This window comes from Xenopus laevis, chromosome 7S (genome assembly GCF_017654675.1).
Source record: "Xenopus laevis strain J_2021 chromosome 7S, Xenopus_laevis_v10.1, whole genome shotgun sequence".
Taxonomy (NCBI): Eukaryota; Metazoa; Chordata; class Amphibia; order Anura; family Pipidae; genus Xenopus; species Xenopus laevis.
The window spans coordinates 15,196,921-15,218,479 of NC_054384.1; the positions used below are offsets into that span (position 1 = coordinate 15,196,921).

The window sequence follows — 21,559 nt, forward strand, 5'->3', positions numbered from 1 at the left end:
TGAATTGCTTTTTAAAGCCAGCTGCAGGTAGAACAATGAATGCAGCAATTTGAATGGTTGCCATGGGTTACTGCCCATGGGCAAATTTGCTCAGTGTTGATAAATATCCCCCAGTGTTTTCTTGTCCTTTAACTGATACTGACAGCATACGTCTCTCTCTCTCTCTCTCTCTCTCTCTCTCTCTCTCTCTCTCTCTCTCTCTCTCTCTCTCTCTCTCTCTCTCTCTCTCTCTCTCTCTCTCTCTCTCTCTCTCTCTCTCTCTCTCTCTCTCTCTCTCTCTCTCTCTCTCTCTCTCTCTCTCTCTCTCTCTCTCTCTCTCTCTCTCTCTCTCTCTCTCTCTCTCTCTCTCTCTCTCTCTCTCTCTCTCTCTCTCTCTCTCTCTCTCTCTCTATATATATATATACACTGTATATATGATTCTGTATGTTCTAATATTGTTAAGGACTGCAGATCTTGCACTATATAAATTGCACCATATAAATAAATATAATGATAGTGATGATAATGACACTGATGTAGAAATCTATAAATATTTGTATTGTAAAAATACTTATACACACATACAAACAACGAAAGCAAAAGAACAAGAAAATAAATGCTGCCATCAATCATTGGCAATATTGAGGTTTATTGCTTTTTTGGATCCAGAAGTTCAATAGAGGAGTTTAAATTGCATGGTAATTACTGATATTTGCTAAAGCCACTGTGGATGTATTATGTGTCCTCAAGCTTCAGAACGGGCTGAGTGCAGCTTGACATATTATCCCCAGACTTGCTACTGATATTGCATGCCATCCAGATTAGCAGTGATTGATGAATGCTGCATCGTTTCTAAGGTTTAAGGTTCACTTTACTGCTTGTCTTCTGTGTAGCTACCGGCTTGCTAATTTAATAGGTACAAACTGGTCTGAAAAGCAGCCAACTTACCTACATTCTCCCCACCAAATAGCATGCCCTAGCACAAACAATTCAGAAAAAGTATGTGGACATGCATTCTAATTTGGAAATGGCTAAAATAATCACAACCATCATTGCCAGCCCAGGTGCCACTACACCTACAAGGAAAATGCTTGACCATTCCATACCTCCAACAGACTCTTTCCTGTTTCTGCAGCACAATAGCCCTTTGACAATGTAAGACCCATAGAAGGTTTACAGAAAAGGGAGTTGAAGAACTTGACTGACCTGGTCACTTTTAAAGGGTTGGAAAAGTGGACCAAGGGGGAAGCTGATTGGAAAAAAAAGTAGGACTGGTGCTTGGCACACAGGAAAGTTGGCACTGTCAGAGGTAGGGTAAACTTGCAAGCAAGACAAGGTACATACTGTAGTGTAGCACTGGCAGGTTAATAAGGCAATGCAAGGCCAGAAAACTTTCAGGAAAGGCAAGAAAATGTCTATGGCAGGGATTCCCATACTTTTTTATTACCCATGAGCCACATTCAAATGCAAAAAGAGTTGAGGAGCAACATAAGCATGCAAAAGTCCCTGAGGTTGCCAAATAAGTGCTGTGATTTGCTATTTCATTGTCCCTATGTGGCTTGGCTCATTGACATCATCAACCAGCCCCAACTAAACACCAGACAGTGCAACTTTAATCAAGCCTTGACCTCAAGCCAAATGAACATCTGATACATTTGAATGCCAGTGCAAGGCAGGCCTGATCCCCAACATAAGTACAAACAACCACCAACAATGTTCCAACATCTAGTGGAAAGCCTCCCCACAATAGTAGAGGGTAAAGGCTGTTTAGTCTTCCTATTAATACCTTAGGTTTTGGAATGAGATGTTGGACAGGCAGATATCCACATACTTTTGGTTATATATCATATTTTGGGCCTGAGTTGCTAAGGCAGTACATGAGTCAGTCACTAAGCATATGCATAGGAAGGGCTAAAACAATATGTGCTCATTTTCCTTTCAACCACAATAGGATTTTTTAGTCTAGAATGCTTTCTCTATCTTAAATCTGGGTAAAATAGCAGACACTAACAATAGTCTGTTGTCATGACCACCAGTTATTCTTGAGTAGAAAATTACTAATTGCAACGGTACTAAACAGACCATAAATATAAAAGTGTTCAGTATAACGAAGCAGAACACAATTTAGATTTTATGTTGTAGCAATGATTATCTTTAAAGCCACACGATTGTGCTCTCATGAAATAACGTTCTGAAAAGAATAACCGTCTTAAAGGGTTTGCAGATGAAAATTCTTCTGGATGCTCGCTGAAGGATTCCTGTAAATTGTAACGGCATTGTGCTCTCGATCAGGAAATGAGACTGTTAAGTACCACTTAATATCGCTGAGGCCAGTCATCAGATAACTAGCTGAGGTTAGGCACTCAAGTGAGAAACTTGGCTAATCATGTTTTCTTGGAAAGAGCCCTTTGATGTAGAGTTGAGAGCTAGATGCAAAGCAATGCACACTCCCAGTTGGAGAAATGATGAATGGGGATGGAATTTGAGAGTGTGGCAACAGAATTATGGAAAAAATTACTCTAAGCCTTTCCGAGAGCATCATGCAAGCAGCCATTGTATGGAAGAAGGCCTGTCAGAGCCTTATGGAGGCAGCAAACTGCTCTTGGTTGATAAAGAGCAAACATCCAAATATATATACTGGCCTTTCTTTTTATTTATCTGTTAAAATTTTGTTTTATTCACTGTTACAAAAATTGCTTTAATGGAAACTGCATGCATGGATAAATTAGGAAAATTGTGTTGCATAAAGTTGCATAAGCCTCAATAGCCCTTGGGTATGATTCAACTGGTGAAATTAGGAGCATCTATAGGACCTACACTGCACATGCAAAGGGAAACCTGACATTGCCACCTTCTCAAGGCAGGTCCAAGTGCACCATTTTGACTGGGCCTGTTCTGCTGTAATTTTTGCACTTAGTGTTGTGCATTGCAAACTCTAATCCCAAAAGTACTTCCGTCTCAGTTATATTTGCTAATTACAACAAGCACATGGACACAAAAGAGCCTGGGATTAAAGGGTACCTATCACCAAGCCTGCACTCTCAGTGGGTGAAGCAATAGTATTTAGCAAAGAATTGCACCCTATTGAGTGCTGTTACCCCTGCACTGAGATGGAGCTCTTAGTCATGCTGGTACAGGCTTATGAGCATAATGAGCAAATGAGTGAGTGCCTGTGTTTGTTCCCTGGTCATATGCACATGATTTAGGGACTAGGCAACATGTATGTTACTAGCAAGTGAGTTAGGGCAATCATTTATTAGGTGCATGAGTGTGCCCCAGCATTGTAACCATGTGTTTTATGGACTTAGATACCATTTCTGTGATAAATAGTTGGCAGCCAAACTGAATAACAATATGAGGTTATACTCAGTGTTTTGTAAAAAAAAACTGACGATCCACGTCTATGTTTAAACAGGATCACTGTTACTACCATGGAAAGGTAGAAGGCTACTCCGAGTCATCCGTCAGTGTCAGCTCTTGCTCAGGCCTCAGGTAAGGTCCATTTCAATTTCTATCAGTTTAACCAACAACTAGCTTTCCCATGTACTGAGGAGTAAACTCGCGGTCAAATTCTGGTTGCAGCATTTATATCTACTGTATATAGAAGGGGGGCTTCTATATAGATATAAATGTCGCAACCAAAAATTTCTGACATTGCTCAACACACAGTGCACTTTAAGCACAACATTCCACATCATCAAGTTCAATGGGAAAAGGTTTGATAATGGGACTCAGAAATAGTCAGGGACCTCATGATTCTTTGTATATTGCCCTGTCTGCTTGGGGGAAGGATGGACCAAGGATCAAGCAATCTATCTGGGGTCAGCACTATATCTCAGAACTATCAGAAATTGTGGGATGCCATGCTATGAAATAGTCTGGGACCTCATGATTTTTCATATGTTGCCCTGTCTGCTTGGAGGAAGGATGGACCAAGGAGCAAGCAATCTATCTGAAGTCTATGGACAACTCTGGGGTCAGTGGCCCAATGAATGCAAGCACTATATCTCAGAATATTTAACAACAGGAAAATGTTGTAGGGCTGGTAATGATGATTCTGAAAGTAGAGTCTACAACTAGGTTTGGAAAGTTACGAGAAGTTTTCCACCATGGGAAAGATTTGTTCGTACAATAAATCTCTGTTTGTCGTTTGCCAATCTAGATGGCTGTTAGAGCTCAGCACCATTTCTGATCTTTAACACCCCGTCAAACAGAAATGATGTCTAACTCTTCCAAATAGTAACGCAAATTCGGCCAAATTTACAAATTCCTCTATTTTGATAAATGTATCAATTCATTAAACAGTTTCCTGCCTGAAATGATTTGGTGACTATCCTAAAATTCACTGCTAGGAATCTTTTGGGATTCTCCAGATGAAAATGTCAATATATGTCAATAAATCAAGGTTACTAGGGGGCACATACTATATATATATATATATATATAATATATATATACACAGTATGTGCCCTCTAGTATCCTTGATTTAAACTTTTCTTTTAGACATAATCTTGTTATAATCAGCTTTTGTGCAAATCCAGTGAGATATTATATTGACAGGTATGGGATCGAAGGATTAATTATATCTTAGTTGGGATCAAGTACAAGCTACTGTTTTATTATTACAGAGAAAAAGGAAATCATTTTTAAAAATTTGGATTATTTGTAATGGAGTCTATGGGAGACAGCCTTTCCGTAATTCGTAGCTTTCTGGATAATGGATTTCCGGATAAAGGATCCCATACCTGTACGATAGTTTTCATTAATAGGGATAGCAAAAACACATTTAAAAAGTGTTCATGTACTTTAAAATGCTGAAGCTGCACAATGTTTTGCCCTTGAGACTTTTTTCAGACTCTGGTTTCAACATAAGAAAAAATTTTTTAACTCAAAATCAAGCATAAAAGTAATGTTTTCTTCAAAAGAATACAGAATAAAGATCCCAGGGAAAGGATTTCTTTGTGCCATGGAAACCATGCCTGTGGTTGTCGAACATGCCCTCTTGGCAATGCTTTAGAATGGTGCGTCTCCTTTAGATCAAAACACAAGCTAAATAATGCAATTAGTCAATTTATTTTTTTCAAGGTTAGTAAAAAATGTTGACTTGTTTCTTTTTAATTTAATTATACCTCTATTCAGCAAACAATGACCTTTTCTCCCTGCACTAATTAACACTGTGCTTACTGGCAGGGCTGTTTTAAACACTGTAATTACCAAAATTGGCATTAATCTTCTACCTTTTTAGCACATTCTCCTTCATGTTTTTCCCTACTAAGAACATCTGCTACAATACCGTTCTCAAATGCCGTGATGCCCTCCCCATTCATGTGTTTTACTTGCAGTCCGCTCTGCTAAGTAGGAATCTCAAATTTAGATGGACGAGTTCATTAACCAAGCTAAGCTCTTAACTTTGAACCTCCATCCTCATTATTACAATATTTTTTCCCAGTTTATGAAAATATTATGAAAATATTGCAGAATATTTGCCAGTTGTTCGGACGGGCCTTTTGCTGAATGAGCTTGAACTGCAATGTTTATCCTTAGATATTTTCCTTCAAAATTTGGAATATAATACTTTATGGATCGTTCACTACTCACTCTTTGTTGTATTGTTTATCCAGTAGGCAGATGAAAAAGTATAGAGTTACAGAGCAGATATGGTCAAAAAATGGAAAAATATTAGTATGTAGCCCTGGTGATGCTGGAATCCAGAATAAAGGGTAGATTCGATTTAACACAGTCATAGGTCCAGCAGTAGTGATGGGCGAAATTATTCGGCAGGTGCGAATTAGCGCCGAATTTCCGCGTTTCGACACCGGCGAATAAATTAGTGAATTCAGCGACAATTTAGATGCCAGCGACAATTAACGGAGGACCATTGACTTTAATGGGTGATTTTTTTTTTGCCGTTTCACAAAATTCGAAGGAAATTCACGAATTTCATGGTGAAGAGAAACAGGACAAATTCGCCCATCACTATCCAGCAGTAGTGATGGGAGAATAAATTCGCCAGATACTACTTTATGGCAAATTTCCGCATTAGCCGAAAGCAAATTAATTCGCAAAACTGTGGCAACAATTCACCAGCGAAAAATCTGCCGCGTCATAAAAATTGTCACGCGTCAAAATTATTCGGACGCCCATTGACTTCTATGCGTTTCACGAATTTCACGGCACAGATTCGCCCATCACTATCTAGCAGTCCTACAACAATAATGAACCAGGCTTTCAAAGTGGTGCACAGGAGCTCCTCATCTTGGTTCTTGTTGGGCCATCTTTTGAGCGACACTGCACATGCTCAGTGAACTCTGGGCAGCAGTTGAGCAGCTAAGGTTAGGGGGTCATTAGAAATCATCACGCAGATAATGAGGTTCATCTGTCATAGTAGAGGACTGGTTATTCAATTCTAAAGCAATCATGTAATGCAGATCTATACAGATATGGGATCCATTATCTGGAGACCCGATATCCAGAAAGCTCCAAATTAGAGGAAGGCCATCTCCCATAGACCATCATTTTATCCAAATTATCCACATTTTAAAAAATTATTTTGTTTTTCGCTGTTATAAAACAGTAGAAGAAAATTCAAACTACAGAAAGATACGGAAAGCCCCAGTTCCCAAGTATTCTAGATAACAGGTCCCATATCTGTATTAATGACTATTTAGCTTTACATCTTGACTTTCATATTCTATATATACTGTAAACTGCGAGTGGGACCCAACACTAAGGATCTTAAGGGGCACAGATCTACAGGTGAAGTTTGAGTCAGGCATATGCCCTGTGCATTCCATTGGGGACAAAAATAGCACCTCTTATCATGCAATTTACATGGCATGTGTCTGATCTATTTAGTGTTGGACGGGAAAACTCCCGATGGGCCCAGTTGTCATTGAACCCTCATGCTGCTAAACTTTTGGCCTATTTCATGACCATTCCCTATTTCTATGAGAACAAAGTGGTTAAATAGGTGGAATAATAGATTATAGTATGTAAGGAAAGGGACTAGGAAAATAGAGGTTGAGGGAGGAGAAGAAGAAAATAGTACTGAGGGTGGGCCCCTGGTCTAAAAACTTTTGGTGGGCCCATGGTCTAAGGGTTTTTTGGTGGGCCCCTGGTGTCCCAGTCCAACACTGGATCTATTTGTAGAGTTAACCTGTAGAAGGGAGCTCTGTTCTTAACACCTACCCTAGTATAGGTTTCCACTATGTCTTCAGCTACTGGTGGTCCTTCTAGTGCCTAATGAGTTTCATGTTATTGGGCATGCCTTAATATGCTCGTGAGCTGCCCACATGCTGCCTGACAGTATTATGGGAAAATACTTGGCTCCTTTTGCACTTTTCATCTTGCAGCCCAGCTCTAGTGCCCCACAATCCAATCTTTTTGCTGTTTGTCTGAATACATACATTGATTGCAGTCTCACCATATAGTGAATGCTGACTGACTTGCAATGTAGAGTGGCACCCTATAAAGGATTTAAATTAGTACCACTATACCTGTTTCTTGATAGAACAACTACTGGGTCCTCCCCTTGAACATGCACAGACCTACAATCTAGTCCTAAAAAGACTATAGTTTCTTAACCCCTGTTCCTTCAAGAAAGCACACTCTAATAGTAATGAACTACTGTATATATGTCAGTGTACCTTTAGGATGGCTCGTTAAAGGGTTTCTACCTCGGAAAACATGTTTTTTTTTCAAAACACATCAGTTAATATTGCTCCAGTAGAATTCAAATTTTTTATATTTAATTTTGAAATTTAGTTCGTTTCCCAGGTTCCCTCAATCATGTGACTTGTGCTCTGATAAACTTCAGACACTTTACTGCTGCACTGCATGTTAAAGTGATATCATTCATCTCCCTTCCCCCCATCATTCATCCACTCCAGTTACTTTGAGTTGGAGAAACAATAGCTTATCTGAAAGCAATTCCATTGTGAAGTGTTAGATTATATGTTAGATAATCTTTCACATTTACAAAATTTAGAAATGCGTAAAAGGTTTGGGTGTCTCACAAACAGTTTTAGAAGAAAAATGTCATCTGTTCCTGGCAGCAATTCTAACAGCCAAGGCTTTACCAGCTGCACATTTAGGTGTATTTCTATGCAGAAATAAGCTCAGACCACCTGTTAGTTACATTATTGATGCTGCACCAACTGAAGCCAAAGGGAGTTAGTGCTTTTTGCAGATCTTTTTTCCACTGCCAGAATTTACTTGCGAATGGAGCAGTGGACAGGACTAGTGTTGCAAATGAATACTTAAGTATATACTTCAGTAACCACATTGTTTGTTTACTTTCAGGGGATTAATTACACTTGAAAACAAAGCATATGTGTTGGAGCCACAGACTAATTCTACAACCAGTCACCTCTTCTACCAAGCAGAACATCTAAAACTGATTTCGGGATCCTGCAGCCAACATTTTAACCTCTCAGGCGTTTCTCTGAGTGACAATTTCCAGCATTCTCAAGATACTTTCAGAAGGGTAAGCAACTGTTGCACGTTTTATTGTTTTTAAACAAATGTACTTTGCTGATTATGCCTTGAAATCAGACATGGCCCTTTAGCTTGTTAATTGCATAGCAGAAATGCAGTATCTGCCCACCCCTACACATTAGACAGATGATATAAAGAGGTAAAGGTAGTTTTCTTTTCATCTTTCTGAATACTAAGGGAAAGATTATTTTTTTTTAATTTTGAGAAAACTGTGCCAAATCTTTAAAAAGTAAAAAAACAACTTAAAATGTGCCAGCTAGAACCTATGGAAATGCCACAAAAGTCAGTGGAAAGTGGATTTTCAACATTCCAGAATTGTTACTTTCAGTGATGAGGGAAATTGTCCCGTTTCACTTCACCGAAAAATTAGCGAATTTTCCACGAAATCCGCAAAATGGCAAAAAATTAGCGAAACCCATTTTGCCACCCGCGTCAATTTTGATGCCCGCAGTAAAATCAATAGGCATCCTAATAATGTTTATGCGCCATAGTTTTGACGCGTGTGACTATTTCGTCACGTGTCCAAATTTTTTTTGACCCTGGTGAATTTTCGCTGCAGTTTTATTCAACAGTGCGAAACGCAGAAATTCGCCATGAATTTGCGACTTCCAAAATTAATTCAACCATCACTACTTATTTTCAATTCTACTTATTTTCATATTATTTCTAGTAGACCAAATGCATTAGAGATTAACCCATAGAAGAACTTTAATAAATGTGTTGGTTGTCATACTGATTTATTTTTTACTAGAAAATAAAAAAAATAATAAATATGTCCCTAAGGGGCTGATTCATCAACATTTTAGCAAAATTACTGGCAATTGAAGACTGTACTGATCTCTTCATGATTAAATGACTTTTATATTTTTCAAATTGCAGTTGTACACATTTAAAATCATGGCATCTCAAACCTGTAGAGATGCCCTAGAAGTTAATGGAAATGTTAATGTATTGTCAGTATTTATTTAATGATTTTCTTCTGTGAACGTGTCTGATGCCATGAGTTGCCAATTTTTGCAACAATATGTGCTATCTTAAAAGTCAAGTTCTTGATTTTTTATAAGTATGCCCCTAAGAGAGAGAGAAGAAATTCCCAGAATAATTATCACTTAATATATAGTGAAGATACTTTCTAATAAACATTGCTTGGGACAATGTTCTTGATGTGTAGATACCTGCCAAAATAAAGTAAACGTATAAATAATGGTGCAAAACATTCTAAAAGCTAGAATGCTGTGGACCTGGGGATTTCCAGATAAGTGATCTTTCCATAATTTGGATATTCATAGCTTGAGTCTACTAGAAAATCATGTAAACATTAAATAAATCCAATAGGCTGGTTTTGCTTCCACTAAGGATTAATTATATCTTAGTTGAGATCAAGTACAAGGTACTTTTTTATTATTGCAGAGAAAAAGGAAACCGTTTGTAAAAATGTGGATTATTTGGATAAAATGGAGTCTTTGGGAGAAGGCCGTCCAAAAGTGGGCTTTCTAATGCTTTCTAAAATCCAATCATGTATACAGATTCTGGGAGGGCTTCCATAGCTTGAGGATGATACACGTTGAAAATGGGTTGATTGATGTGACACTTTTAGAGGGAGCAACAGTGATAAAGACTATTCCGCTTTCTGATTCTTCACTAGGAACAGTCATTAAGGATTAAATATACTGTATAATTAACTGTGGTTAGGTTCCCAACCACGGATGTCCAAACACTGGTTCAACATGCAAGGTAAAATAAATCATTAACTGTCAGCAGATAGCAAGTGTCAGTCTGGACTGATCATGCAATGAAATATGGTGCTTCAACCATTTGACAGGAAGGGATTCTGCCATTAAACCAATGATAAGGAGTGGTAGGAGCTCTCTGGAGATTTACAGATAGAGAGATAATGTGTCTTAGCATGTCAGGTGCTCAGCCATGATGATTTAGTATGACATGTGAGAGTGAGAGGTTGCTGTTCTGTTACTCTTAGAAGCAAGTAAACTATCAAAGGGAATAGTTATACATTCATACTAGACTCCACACAAGTCAGACCCATTCCACTTGCTGGCCGGAACCCATATCTAGTTCTAAAAATCAGGATACTGCAGCATATAGCCTGCTCAAAGTTATAGTGCAATGGAATTCTAATGATGAATAGTAAAAGTGGAATATGAAGTTCAGCACTCATGCATTGGAAGAAACCCTTTTGTGACAAGATAATTAGATAATGTATTTATAGTTACGTGAGCATATATACATTTACCGGTCACCCAGACATAAAAAGCTGTTTGGTAAAAGTCCTTTTCAAATTAAACCACATGACTGGGAGCAGCTGGGAAACTGACAACATGTCAATCCCCATGTCAGATTTCAAAATTGAATATACAAAAATCTGGTTGCTCTTTTGAAAAATGGATTTCCTTGCAGAAGTCTATTAACTGATGCGTTTTGAAAAAAAACATGTTTTCCCATGACAGTATCCCTTTAAAGTTTCAATCAAGTATATGAATGGGATTTTTAAGGTGCCGAGCAAAAGAAAACGATTACCAGGAATATTTGCTAAAAACATCGGTGGGTGATATATTATGGCTTTGCAAAGACGCTAAATGACGAGTTACATTCTTCTTTTTCTGCTGCTTTTTTGCATACGTCTATATTGCTTGTTTTACCATAAGAAGCAAGAGGCAGGCTATTGACTGGAGGCACATTTGTAGCCCAGAGAATGCTGCTTATGCCTCAGCTTAGAGCATGCTGATGGGCAGCTACTGAGCACTGCTGTCACAAAGCCCAGAAATCCATGAGGAAACCAAGCTTTCTGATTCTATATTCTATAGCTACTGAAAAATAAGATATAGAAATGTCAGGATGTGGTGGGTCCCTGAGGTGCATTACAATCTCACCTTCCTGGGGATACTAAGCCTGCAGCTAGGTAGAAATGATATACGCTCCTAGGCTCTGGAATGACTCCCTGCTGTCTAAGTGAGAAGGTGGGCTCTTTATTATAGTACTCAAGGGTTATCTAGTGCCCTGCACAGCTTGCTGTTAGAATGTAATGGCTATCAATCATTTAAACAGCAAAATGGAAGCTGCGTGAAATACTTCAGCCGGTAGACCATAATGTGATATTGTCTCCAAAAATAGACGCAATAAGTTGGCATAAAACTAGTGATGGGCGCTGGCATTTTTTTGACGCCGGCGCCCGTTTTTTTGACTGCGGCGCCCGTTTTTTGATGCCGGCGCCCGTTTTTGACGCACATTTTCGCGGGTGTTTCGCGAATTTATTCGCTGGCGGCGAATCATGCAAATTCGCCGCGAATTCGCGCCTGGCGAATAAATTCGCCCATCACTACATAAAACACAACAAGGGTCATCTACTAGTGCAAGATGCTCTACAATGGATGTCATGGAGTATATATTGACCCTGTTCATCATGGTACTTGCGCCCAAAAGTTCCTGCAATCCCGTGTGGTTGGCAATGTTTCTATCCTGCCTCTTCTGATGAATAGCCTCCATCTATGCCTTCTGATCCTGGGAACAACCACCCTGGACTGTGAGGAAGCTCTAGGGTTCCCAAAGTGGGTTGCACCAATAATCAAACAGCTAATGGGATGCAAATCTTGCTCTGAATGCATGCTCCAGAAGTGACACAACCCACCCACAGAAATGATCAATGCAGTGTGAAACCTATTCACCCTAACATGCAAGCACAGTCGCTTCAGTTTTGATGGGTGTCATTTTAGCGGAATGCGTCTCAAAGCATGGCCACAGTTATGCTGGAATTATAGGGAAAAACACTGCTGGGTGAAACAAAAAAAACATGTAAACTTGAGTCGAAAATTATACTTTTGATACACACTGCACTTATATTTTAAGATGAGGTTCATTTTTGGAAAACGAATGGACAGTGGTTTGCCTTTCTAACAAATAATATCTATAATTAGAGGCTTGGACTTTATTACAAATGCTGCAGAGATACAACTGCAAATCAGTCTTTTTTGTGTTGCTGGTCCTTTAACTCCATAGTATATTAGTAAGTGAAACTAGAGTAGACCAAGGTATTGCTCTTTAATACTAAGCTGTCAGTGAGTCAGGAAGTTCTGTATGAAACCCAGAATCCGATCCATCACCTTGTAACTCCCCTTCCTTCATTCTGTACTTAGCCTGAAGTGAACTTGTACAAGTTGGCTGAAATGCTTCAGATTTCTTGGACGACCATTGAAAGACAACCCATAAATATCAATAGTTCTGGGAGAGAACATTGAGGAGGGGTGCAGCAGTGTTCTGTAAAGCCTGGTGTCTATATATCATGCTGTAGTTCTGGAAGAGGAGGCTGCCAAGGAGGAGCGCAGCAGTTGTCTCTAAAGCATATAATGCCGAAAGTATATTTCTTGCGCTATTCAATTCCTTTAATAAGACTTTGCAGGCCTCGCGCTGCAGGCGTGATTCAGTTCTGCCCAAACTGGGCCATCTGGAAAAATATTTATCAATGCAGAGTGCTTAATGAAAAACTGGTATTCCATTTCAGTCTTTGTACCTTCTCATAATACAGTTAGGGGTATTAACCCTTTTGTACCCAACCGCAGAGCTGCCAATGCGACAGGCGCGCATTCGTGCGTTTCGCTGTCGGCGAATAAATTTGTGAATTTGTTGTGTAAATGCAACGTTTTTTCAATGGCGGCATTCTGCCGCCAGCAACAATTAACACACCCACTGACTTTAATCGGCGCTGGCGTCAACTTTGACGCCGGTGCCCATTTTGACGCCGGCATCAAAATCGCCGTTTAGCAAATTTTTCGCCTGTTTCTCGAATTTCGCTGGAATTTTGCGAAAATTCGTGGCGAAACGGGACAAATTCGCCCATCACTTTTGGCACCCCAATCCCAATGATTTATATAAATATCATATAAAAAAAGATAGCAATGATCTGTAAAAACACATCATATATATTTTATTCAAGGATAAAGGAAAATTGTCTCCTTTAATATTATCCTGAAGAATTCTCAATGATGTCAACCTCAAAGAAATACCTTTGAATTAAAAGCTTGTTCTGATGCAGTTTGTATATTGAGTAGTGAAGGGAGAATTAGTCCCGTTTCACTTTGCCGATAAATTCCCGAATTACCTGCCAAATTTGCGTAATGGTGGAAAATGAAATGCTTATTTTGACGCCCGCGTCAATTCTAAGGCTCGCGTCAATTTTGAAGCTGGCGTTAAAGTCAATGGGTGTCTGAATAATGTTGACGCGCAATGGTTTTGATGCGAACGAATTTCCAACGTGTGTCCAAATTTTTTTGACTTCGGCGAATTTATTGAGGTGCGAAATCTAAAACTATGATATATACTGTATATGTTTGAAAGTCTAAATTGTGTGCTGAAATCCTGACTTGGAATACTCATGTGGATTTTGTATATAATCTGTTTTGGCAGCACAAAAGAGACACTGTGAAGACAACCAAGTATGTGGAACTTGTCATTGTAGCGGATAATCGAGAGGTAAGAAACAAGAACATTTCTGAAATGTTACCAAACACTTTTTTTGCCTATTGTTTTAGGGGTGGTTCACCTTTGAGATAACTTTTAGTATGACGTAGAGAGTGATATTCTGAGACAATTTTGTAATTGGTTTGCATTTTTTATTATTTGTGGTTTTTGAGTTATTTAGCTTTTTATTCAGCAGCTCTTTAATTAGCATTTTAAGCAATCTGGTCGCTAGGGTACAAATTCCCCTAGTAACCATGCACTTATTTGGATAAGAGACTGGCATATGAATAAGAGAGGAGCTGAATAGAAAGATCAGAAATATAAAGTAGCAATAACAATACATTTGTAGACTTACAGGGGCAAATTCACTAAGCCGCGAAGCACCGAACGCTAGCGTTAATTCGCTAGCATTTGGCATTTTCGCTACTGCGCAAATTCACTAACGAACGCTGGCGTAGTTTCGCTAGTGTTACTTCGCAACCTTACGCCAGGCGAATTTTCGCTAGCGACGAAACTACGCAAATTCACTAACTTGCGCAGTGTACTGAACGCTACCTTTTACGCTAGACTTCCTTCGCCACCTCAGACCTGGCGAAGCGCAATAGAGTAGATAGGGATTGTTTAAAAAAAAGTAAATTTTTTTTCTAAGTCCCAAAAAAACGCTGGCGTGTTTTCTACATTATGGGTGATAGGCTGAAAAAGATCGAAAAATTTTTGGGGCTCCCCTTCCTCCCCCCTACATTTCCTGACTCATGGCAACTAACCTAGACAGTGGGCACATGTGTAGGGCAAAATAAAAATTTTATTTGCTGATTTGAAGGTTTTCTAGGCATTGTAGTGCAGATACGTGTTCTTCCATTGAAATTTGAATTTCGCGCCGTATGCAAATTAGCCTTCGCTAGCGTAACTTCGCTTTATATAGCGAATCAACGCTAGAGCAACTTTGCAACCTTACGCTACCCCTGTGCGCAACTTCAGATTTTTGTGAATTTGCGGAGCCCTGGCGAAACTACGCCTGGCGAAGTGCGGCGAAGTTGCGCCTGGTGCAACTTCGCATCTTAGTGAATTTGCCCCACAGAGTATTTTCTTTTTAGAAGGGAGTCAGCGATGCCCATTTGAAAGCTGCAAAGAGTCAGAAGAAAAAGGCAAATAACTATAAAACTGTAAAAAAATAAATAAAGGAAACCAATTGAAAAGTTGCTTAGCATTGGCCATTCTATAATATACTAAAAGTAGCCTTAAAGGTGAACCACCCTTTTAATTAAGAATAGTTATGGTTTTAGTTCCTGTGAGAAAATAAACTACTTCCTAGTTCTGCCAAGTCACTGTTTGAGTAAGGGCTCTTACTCACTTGCGTTCTGACCTGCGCTCCCCTGTGTTCTGTTTTTTGGCGTTCAGCCGCAGGGGAGCGCAGCAATAGACGCATGTCATTATTTCAAATGGGGCTGTACTCACTCAGGCGCGTGTAGGCGCCGAACGCAGGTTCAGACGCAACATGCTGCATTTTTGCTGCGTTCGGCGCCTACACGCGCCTGAGTGAGTACAGCCCCATTTGAAATAATGACATGCGTCTATTCCTGCGCTCCCCTGCGGCTGAACGCCAAAAAAAGGAAGATTATTTCATACTTACCGAGATCTTCCTTTCCTAGACGTACTCCATGTCAGTACGTTACGGGATAGCCCCTCCTCCCTGCTCCAATTAGAAGGAACCTCCCCAAGCCTTTAAAAGGCCACCACACCCACCTACCGGCGTCTTTGTAACAAGCTCTTAAATTACCGGAAAAGAAAGGGCGGGTGTACTGACATGGAGTACGTCTAGGAAAGGAAGATCTCGGTAAGTATGAAATAATCTTCCTTTTCCCTAGACGTACTCCATGTCAGTACGTTACGGGACATAGCAAGTTAACGTTATCCCATGGGAGGGAATATGCTTTAAGAAGAAACTGTAATAAGGAAAGGAGTATCTCTGACTAGATAGTCCACCATCATGCAAACTCCTTACCTTAATATAGAGAGTCCAGGTGAAAACCCCAGAATAAGTTCACCAGGCTAAGAATAGAGCTATAGTATAGCATATACTATAGAGAAAGAGAGAGAGAGCGCGAGAGAGAGATGTTAGCCCACTGAGAGTGAGGAACAAGTTAGCTCACTAACCACCACTTCACCCTCCAGAAGAGAGAGAGAGGAAGACAGTCCTGTAAAAGGCGAATTCAGCAAGCTGAAATACTTACTCTCCTACTCACCAAAAAGCATTCATCACATGTATGCCTAATTTCAGTGCACATTGCAAGGTACCTGTAAGAAACACTTGGTAGGAGTAAGAACCCAAAACAGACACAATATAGAAATGATCTGCTTAGGATATATCCATAAATGTAGGATATCCAATGTACCCTCAGGTACCCAAGGCCAGTACCATAAATATCTTCATATCAGAATGCATGTTAGTCAGGACTGTTCTAACAGAAAGCAGATCCTAAAGATCGGAGACAAGGGCACCTGAGAAAATAATTGGGATTAGAATTCCTTACCCTGTGTAAGGTCCTGTGATGAGGCAGACTCAATTAACTGTAAAAAGTTGAGCAACTACAGTGCCTAAGAAAGAGCCCCTGTTGGTTGACCCAACCTAGTACTCTGAGAGGTATAACTGAATACCCCTAAGGTTACAGATCCCAATAACCACAGTGCAACTAAAGGACTAATTCCAAGATTTATGGAGGCAGATTATATGCCCTGGATAAATGTTTATAGTCACCCACAAACCTGTGTTCTCTCTACCCATAAGGGACCCACTTAGATGTGGAATCAACTATACTACATATTTAATCGTTGAGGCTGACCTTGGAACTGGAGGGACACTATGGATGTTCCAGTAAGTGTCAGAAGGGCCTCTGATCTACTAGAGTAATGCTGGGTCATATGTATCAGGAGTAGCACAGGAATGTGAATCCGAGAACAAACCAGGATAATAGGAGTGTTGTATCTGGAAATTACCTGGACATTGAGCTCTGTGCGAATGTTTCAGACACAATTTTCAGCAGGTGTAAATGTAATCCCCTAGCATAGGGAATAATGTGACAGACATGGTCAAAACAGACAAAAAAAAAAAAATACTTCCAAGCCTCCCATTTGAAGCTAGACAAACCTGTAGGACAGATACATAAACTATCCTTAATTCATTCTCAATGAAATTAATGACTGGAAGTGGTAAGAGATTACACTCTACTGTAATGACTGCAACCGTCCCACTTAAGGGAAGACTATGATCCTGCTCAGAAGAGCCAAGTACATTTTCGGCCGAAGCAATAGGATAAGTAGCAACTGCAGTATGTAACTGTGAGGAGGAAAGATCCAAAACTGCTGGTGTTCCAAGAGGGCACAGACATAGAGAGGGAAAATAATTAACGCTCCTAGGATGCCTCCATCTGCTGTCCAATCAGTTACCTATCTGGTGTGGAAGAACAGCCGGCCCTGTATTCTAAAAAACCACTAACTAGGGGTTTGAGAATTGAAGAAAAAATAAATAAATAAATAAAATAAATGGGCCCAAAATAAGTGCCTTCTGGACACAGAGCCTTAAGTCACAAAGCCGTTTTGATGATAGTATAAGGTAGTATAAGCAGAATATCCCTATCCTGGGCCAGACTTGAACAGAGGTCATCTCTATGGACTAACAAGACACTTTGGAGGACTCCTATAGCCTGAAAACCCTTGGTTTGAAATATATACCTTATGCAAATTCCCAGTGGCCTGATATGTATGTGTACCCTGTCTCTATAGACACCCTGTATTGGCAGATAAAATGTCCCCTCTATCCTGACATTAAGAATATCAGTAGAAATAGTATAGGAATAACACTGGGTAGTGGCTCCCCTCTCTAATTTGTAGGAGGCACTAAGGAGTCACCCTAAAAAACGGTAAAAATACATCTGGGGATCCTTCAGCCAAGCATAGAGAACTGTATACCTTGTTCTTCCTTAAACCTATGAATATGGAATTTCCACAGGTTGCACCCCTCGAAACTAGCCAGATGTCCTGGCTGCTATAGTGAAATTTATGGATGAAGAGTTCAAGTACTGATTGTTCCAGGAATCTTCAAAAATACTATATGTTGCATAAAAATATAGGTTTATTGAGCCAACGTTTCTGGTTCCAAAAAAGAACCCATCCCAAGGACACAAATCATATATAGATATCTGTGCAAACATATATACACACTCATATACATGCCTTAATAATAAAATATATGCACCTGCCTATGGCCCTCTTATAGATGCAAACATATATGTTGCTTGGTAGACCAGTTGTATTATGGAGTTTATCCATTTATTGAGCATTTGTTCTGAAGGCAGTAGAATCCCCCTGCAGGATGTGGGCCATGGTGCAAGCATATATTAAAATATGTGATAATAATATGTACCTCGGTCAGAGTCCTAAGCTCCTGGTAGAGCACAGTACCCGACCCCCAGAGCTCGAGCTGCGTGGGTAGTAATAGACTGCACAATTGACTGGGCAAAGCAATTATCTGGTCCTCCATTCGTTCAGGCAGTGATCGGTGATACAAGGCTGCTGAATCTGGAAAAATTTACATTCAATGGTCCCAAAAGTAGTACATACCTGTGGTTATTGTTAACCCAGCAATCCTTATGACAGACAGGCTTCAGAACTCCTGTAGTGCTTATCAAGACAAAGTTAAGCTTACCTGCCATCGGGAAAAAATATTGCCTAGTGTTTAATTTATTAAGCCATATCTTATCCCAGGAGCAATGCCATAGAATGAAAAGACCTTCATATGTAGGTATTCCTATCAGTACTCATCTGGATTAAACCTGAATGTACCCCAGAAACAATTACAACCCCATGTAATGCATAGTTTAGGTTAGCTGCAGTCAGAGCAAACCTATATCAGACCTTCATAGCCACCCAGTCCAGTGATGTACATCTATTAGAGCTACTGGTTCAAGGTGAGTAATAATTAGAGCATATCATACTGCAGAGAATAGGAGCATACAGATATGATCACAGCAACATGTAATACATAAAATATTAGCTACTGCTTAGGGCAAGCGTAAATCTGGTCCTAGCCGTTCCCAGGCCTGTGCTTTACATACCTTAGGGCTACCTATTCCAGGGTATATACTGCAGAAGAAAATATAAGCACAGATTCAATCACAGTAACATGAAATACATAGTTTATATGAGCTGCTGCTTAGGGCAAGCATATCTCAGGGCCTAGCAACTCCAAAGGCCTGTGCTCTACATCCATTAGGGCTACTTGTTCCATGAGAGAAATAGCCAAATCGTAAACTGCAGAAAACATGCAATACATAATTAGGTTAGCTGCTGCTTATAGCAAGCATGTATCAGGACCTAGCAGCAAGACAGATCTGTGCTCTACATATCGCAGGGCTACATGTTCTTTGTGAGCAATAGCCAGAGCATAAGCTGTATAACAAAATAGTAGCACAGGTACAATCACAGCAATATGAAATACATAGTTAGATTAGCTGCTGCTTCGAGCAAGCATGTCTCAGGGCCTAGCAGCCAGCCAGACCTGTGCTCTACATCCTGTAGGGCCACGTTTTACCTGTGAGCAATAGCCAGAGCTTAAGCTGTAGAACAAAATAGGAGCACAGGTACAATCACGGAAACATGAGGTCCATAGTTTAGATTAGCTGCTGCATAGAGCAAGCTTATATCGGGCCCTAGCATTCAGCCAGACCTTTGCTCGACCTCCATTATGGCTACCTTTTCTATGTGAGCAATAGCCAAAACATAGAATGCAGAACAAAAATAGTGCAATACATATTATGGATTATCTGATGTTTATAGCAAGTATATTCCATATTCAATAGGGCTACTGGTGTCCTATTTGTAAATGGCTTGTGCTTTCAGGCAGGAAACAATCATAACCAGGCACAGTGCAGATAAGCATATGAATATATAGCCTGCAAGCAGTTAGTTAGACTTTAGTACACTGCAGAACAGCATATGGACACACTCCTTACCTGCTGCTCATTATGCAAGGCTGGAAGCTGACCCTTTAATGTCACAAATTCCAGGACACTATTGTTAACAGGAAAACAGGCCTCACAAGTTTACTGACAACAGCAGGACTTACCTGAGGCTGCAGCTTCCTCGCTTGCTGAGTTAGAGAGTGGGCGGGGCCATCTCCACTTGCTTTAGCTGGACCTGATTATACTCAGCTGGTGTCTGCACTCAGTGGGGGGTTGATTATACTCAGCTGGTGCCTGTATAGGCAGGGAACCCAAAGCAACTGCGTGGGTTATACTGAGGCAAATTGGATAATTAGTGTTGGTGCTTCCTGCACAGGCCCAAGTTTGCTATAATATGAAGCCTATAGCGAAACTTTTTTATATTTTTTATTTTTTTATTATTATTTTAACTACCTCCACCTTAGGAAAGTCTGTTGAGGGAGGCAGTTGGCCATGACCTGCCCCCATTAAAACAAAAATAAAACAAAGGTAACAGGGGGCAGTAAGGTTCAGGCCCCTAACTAATTAGCCTAAATTAACTGCCACCTCCCTCGCCCATTCGTAAAAATGGGGTGTAGGGGCCACATACACCAGTGCCGCCTGAGGCCCTCTGGGCAGGTCGGGAGGGCACACGAATGGGGGGACAAGCACCTGCCACCCAATGCTCTTGATAGCAATACAGGAAGGCAACTGAAATACAGGCAGACAAGGAGTAGCAAACATTGCACCTCAGTGCCTTACCTGATTCAGGAGCTGAAGTTCAGAAGACTCCAGGTCTGAGGTAGTGTGCTGGGGGGGAAAAAGGTCCCATGGACCAAAACCCCTGTCCCTAGGACGCCTTCCGGGCAGGCCTAATGCTTTCCTAGGCATAAAAAGAGAAAAACAAAAATTTGCTTCTAATGATTGAGGCCTTTGTTCAGAGAACAAAGCCAAGAGCATAAGAGAAGGAAAAAAAAGACGCCGGTAGGTGGGTGTGGTGGCCTTTTAAAGGCTTGGGGAGGTTCCTTCTAATTGGAGCAGGGAGGAGGGGCTATCCCGTAACGTACTGACATGGAGTACGTCTAGGGAAAACGGAACGCAGGGGAGCGCAGGTCAGAACGCAAGTGAGTAAGAGCCCTAAGAGAAGCTAGTGAAATCAATTATCCGTTCACAGATAAGCCCTTTGTATAATGATCTGCTCCATATCTCAGTGCCTATGCAAGGCAGCAGGGGTTTGTTTATCTAGAGCTTCCCATCTCCATATGAACAAATTACTGGTACAATATATTAAATAATAGACTGAATACATTTTCAACTCAAAGGGATTGTTCACCTTTGAATTAAATTTTAGTATGATAAAGAGAGTGATATTCTGATGATTTGCAATTGATTTTTGTGGTTTTTGAGTTATTTAGCTTTTTATTCTGCAGCTCTCCAGTTTGCAGTTTCAGCAATCTGGTTGCTAGAGTCCAAATTCCCCTAGCAACCATGCACTGATTTGAATAAGAGACTGGAATATGAATAGGAGAGGCCTGAATAGAAAGATGAGTTATACAAAGTAGCTGTAACAATACGTTTTAAGTCTTACAGAGCATTTGGTTTTTTTTTTGATGGGGTCAGTGACCCCCCATTTGAAAGCT

General features: G+C 40.2%; 1 protein-coding gene across 1 annotated transcript in view; it reads left to right on the top strand.

Annotated features, from left to right (window-relative positions):
- Positions 1–21,559, top strand: part of adam12.S (ADAM metallopeptidase domain 12 S homeolog) — a 293,766-nt gene that overhangs the window by 156,205 nt on the left and 116,002 nt on the right. Inside the window, exons 5-7 of the mRNA XM_018227401.2 lie at positions 3,395–3,471; positions 8,281–8,464; positions 13,891–13,956. Of these exons, the coding sequence (XP_018082890.1) occupies positions 3,395–3,471; positions 8,281–8,464; positions 13,891–13,956 (327 nt within the window). The remainder of the gene's footprint in view (positions 1–3,394; positions 3,472–8,280; positions 8,465–13,890; positions 13,957–21,559) is intronic.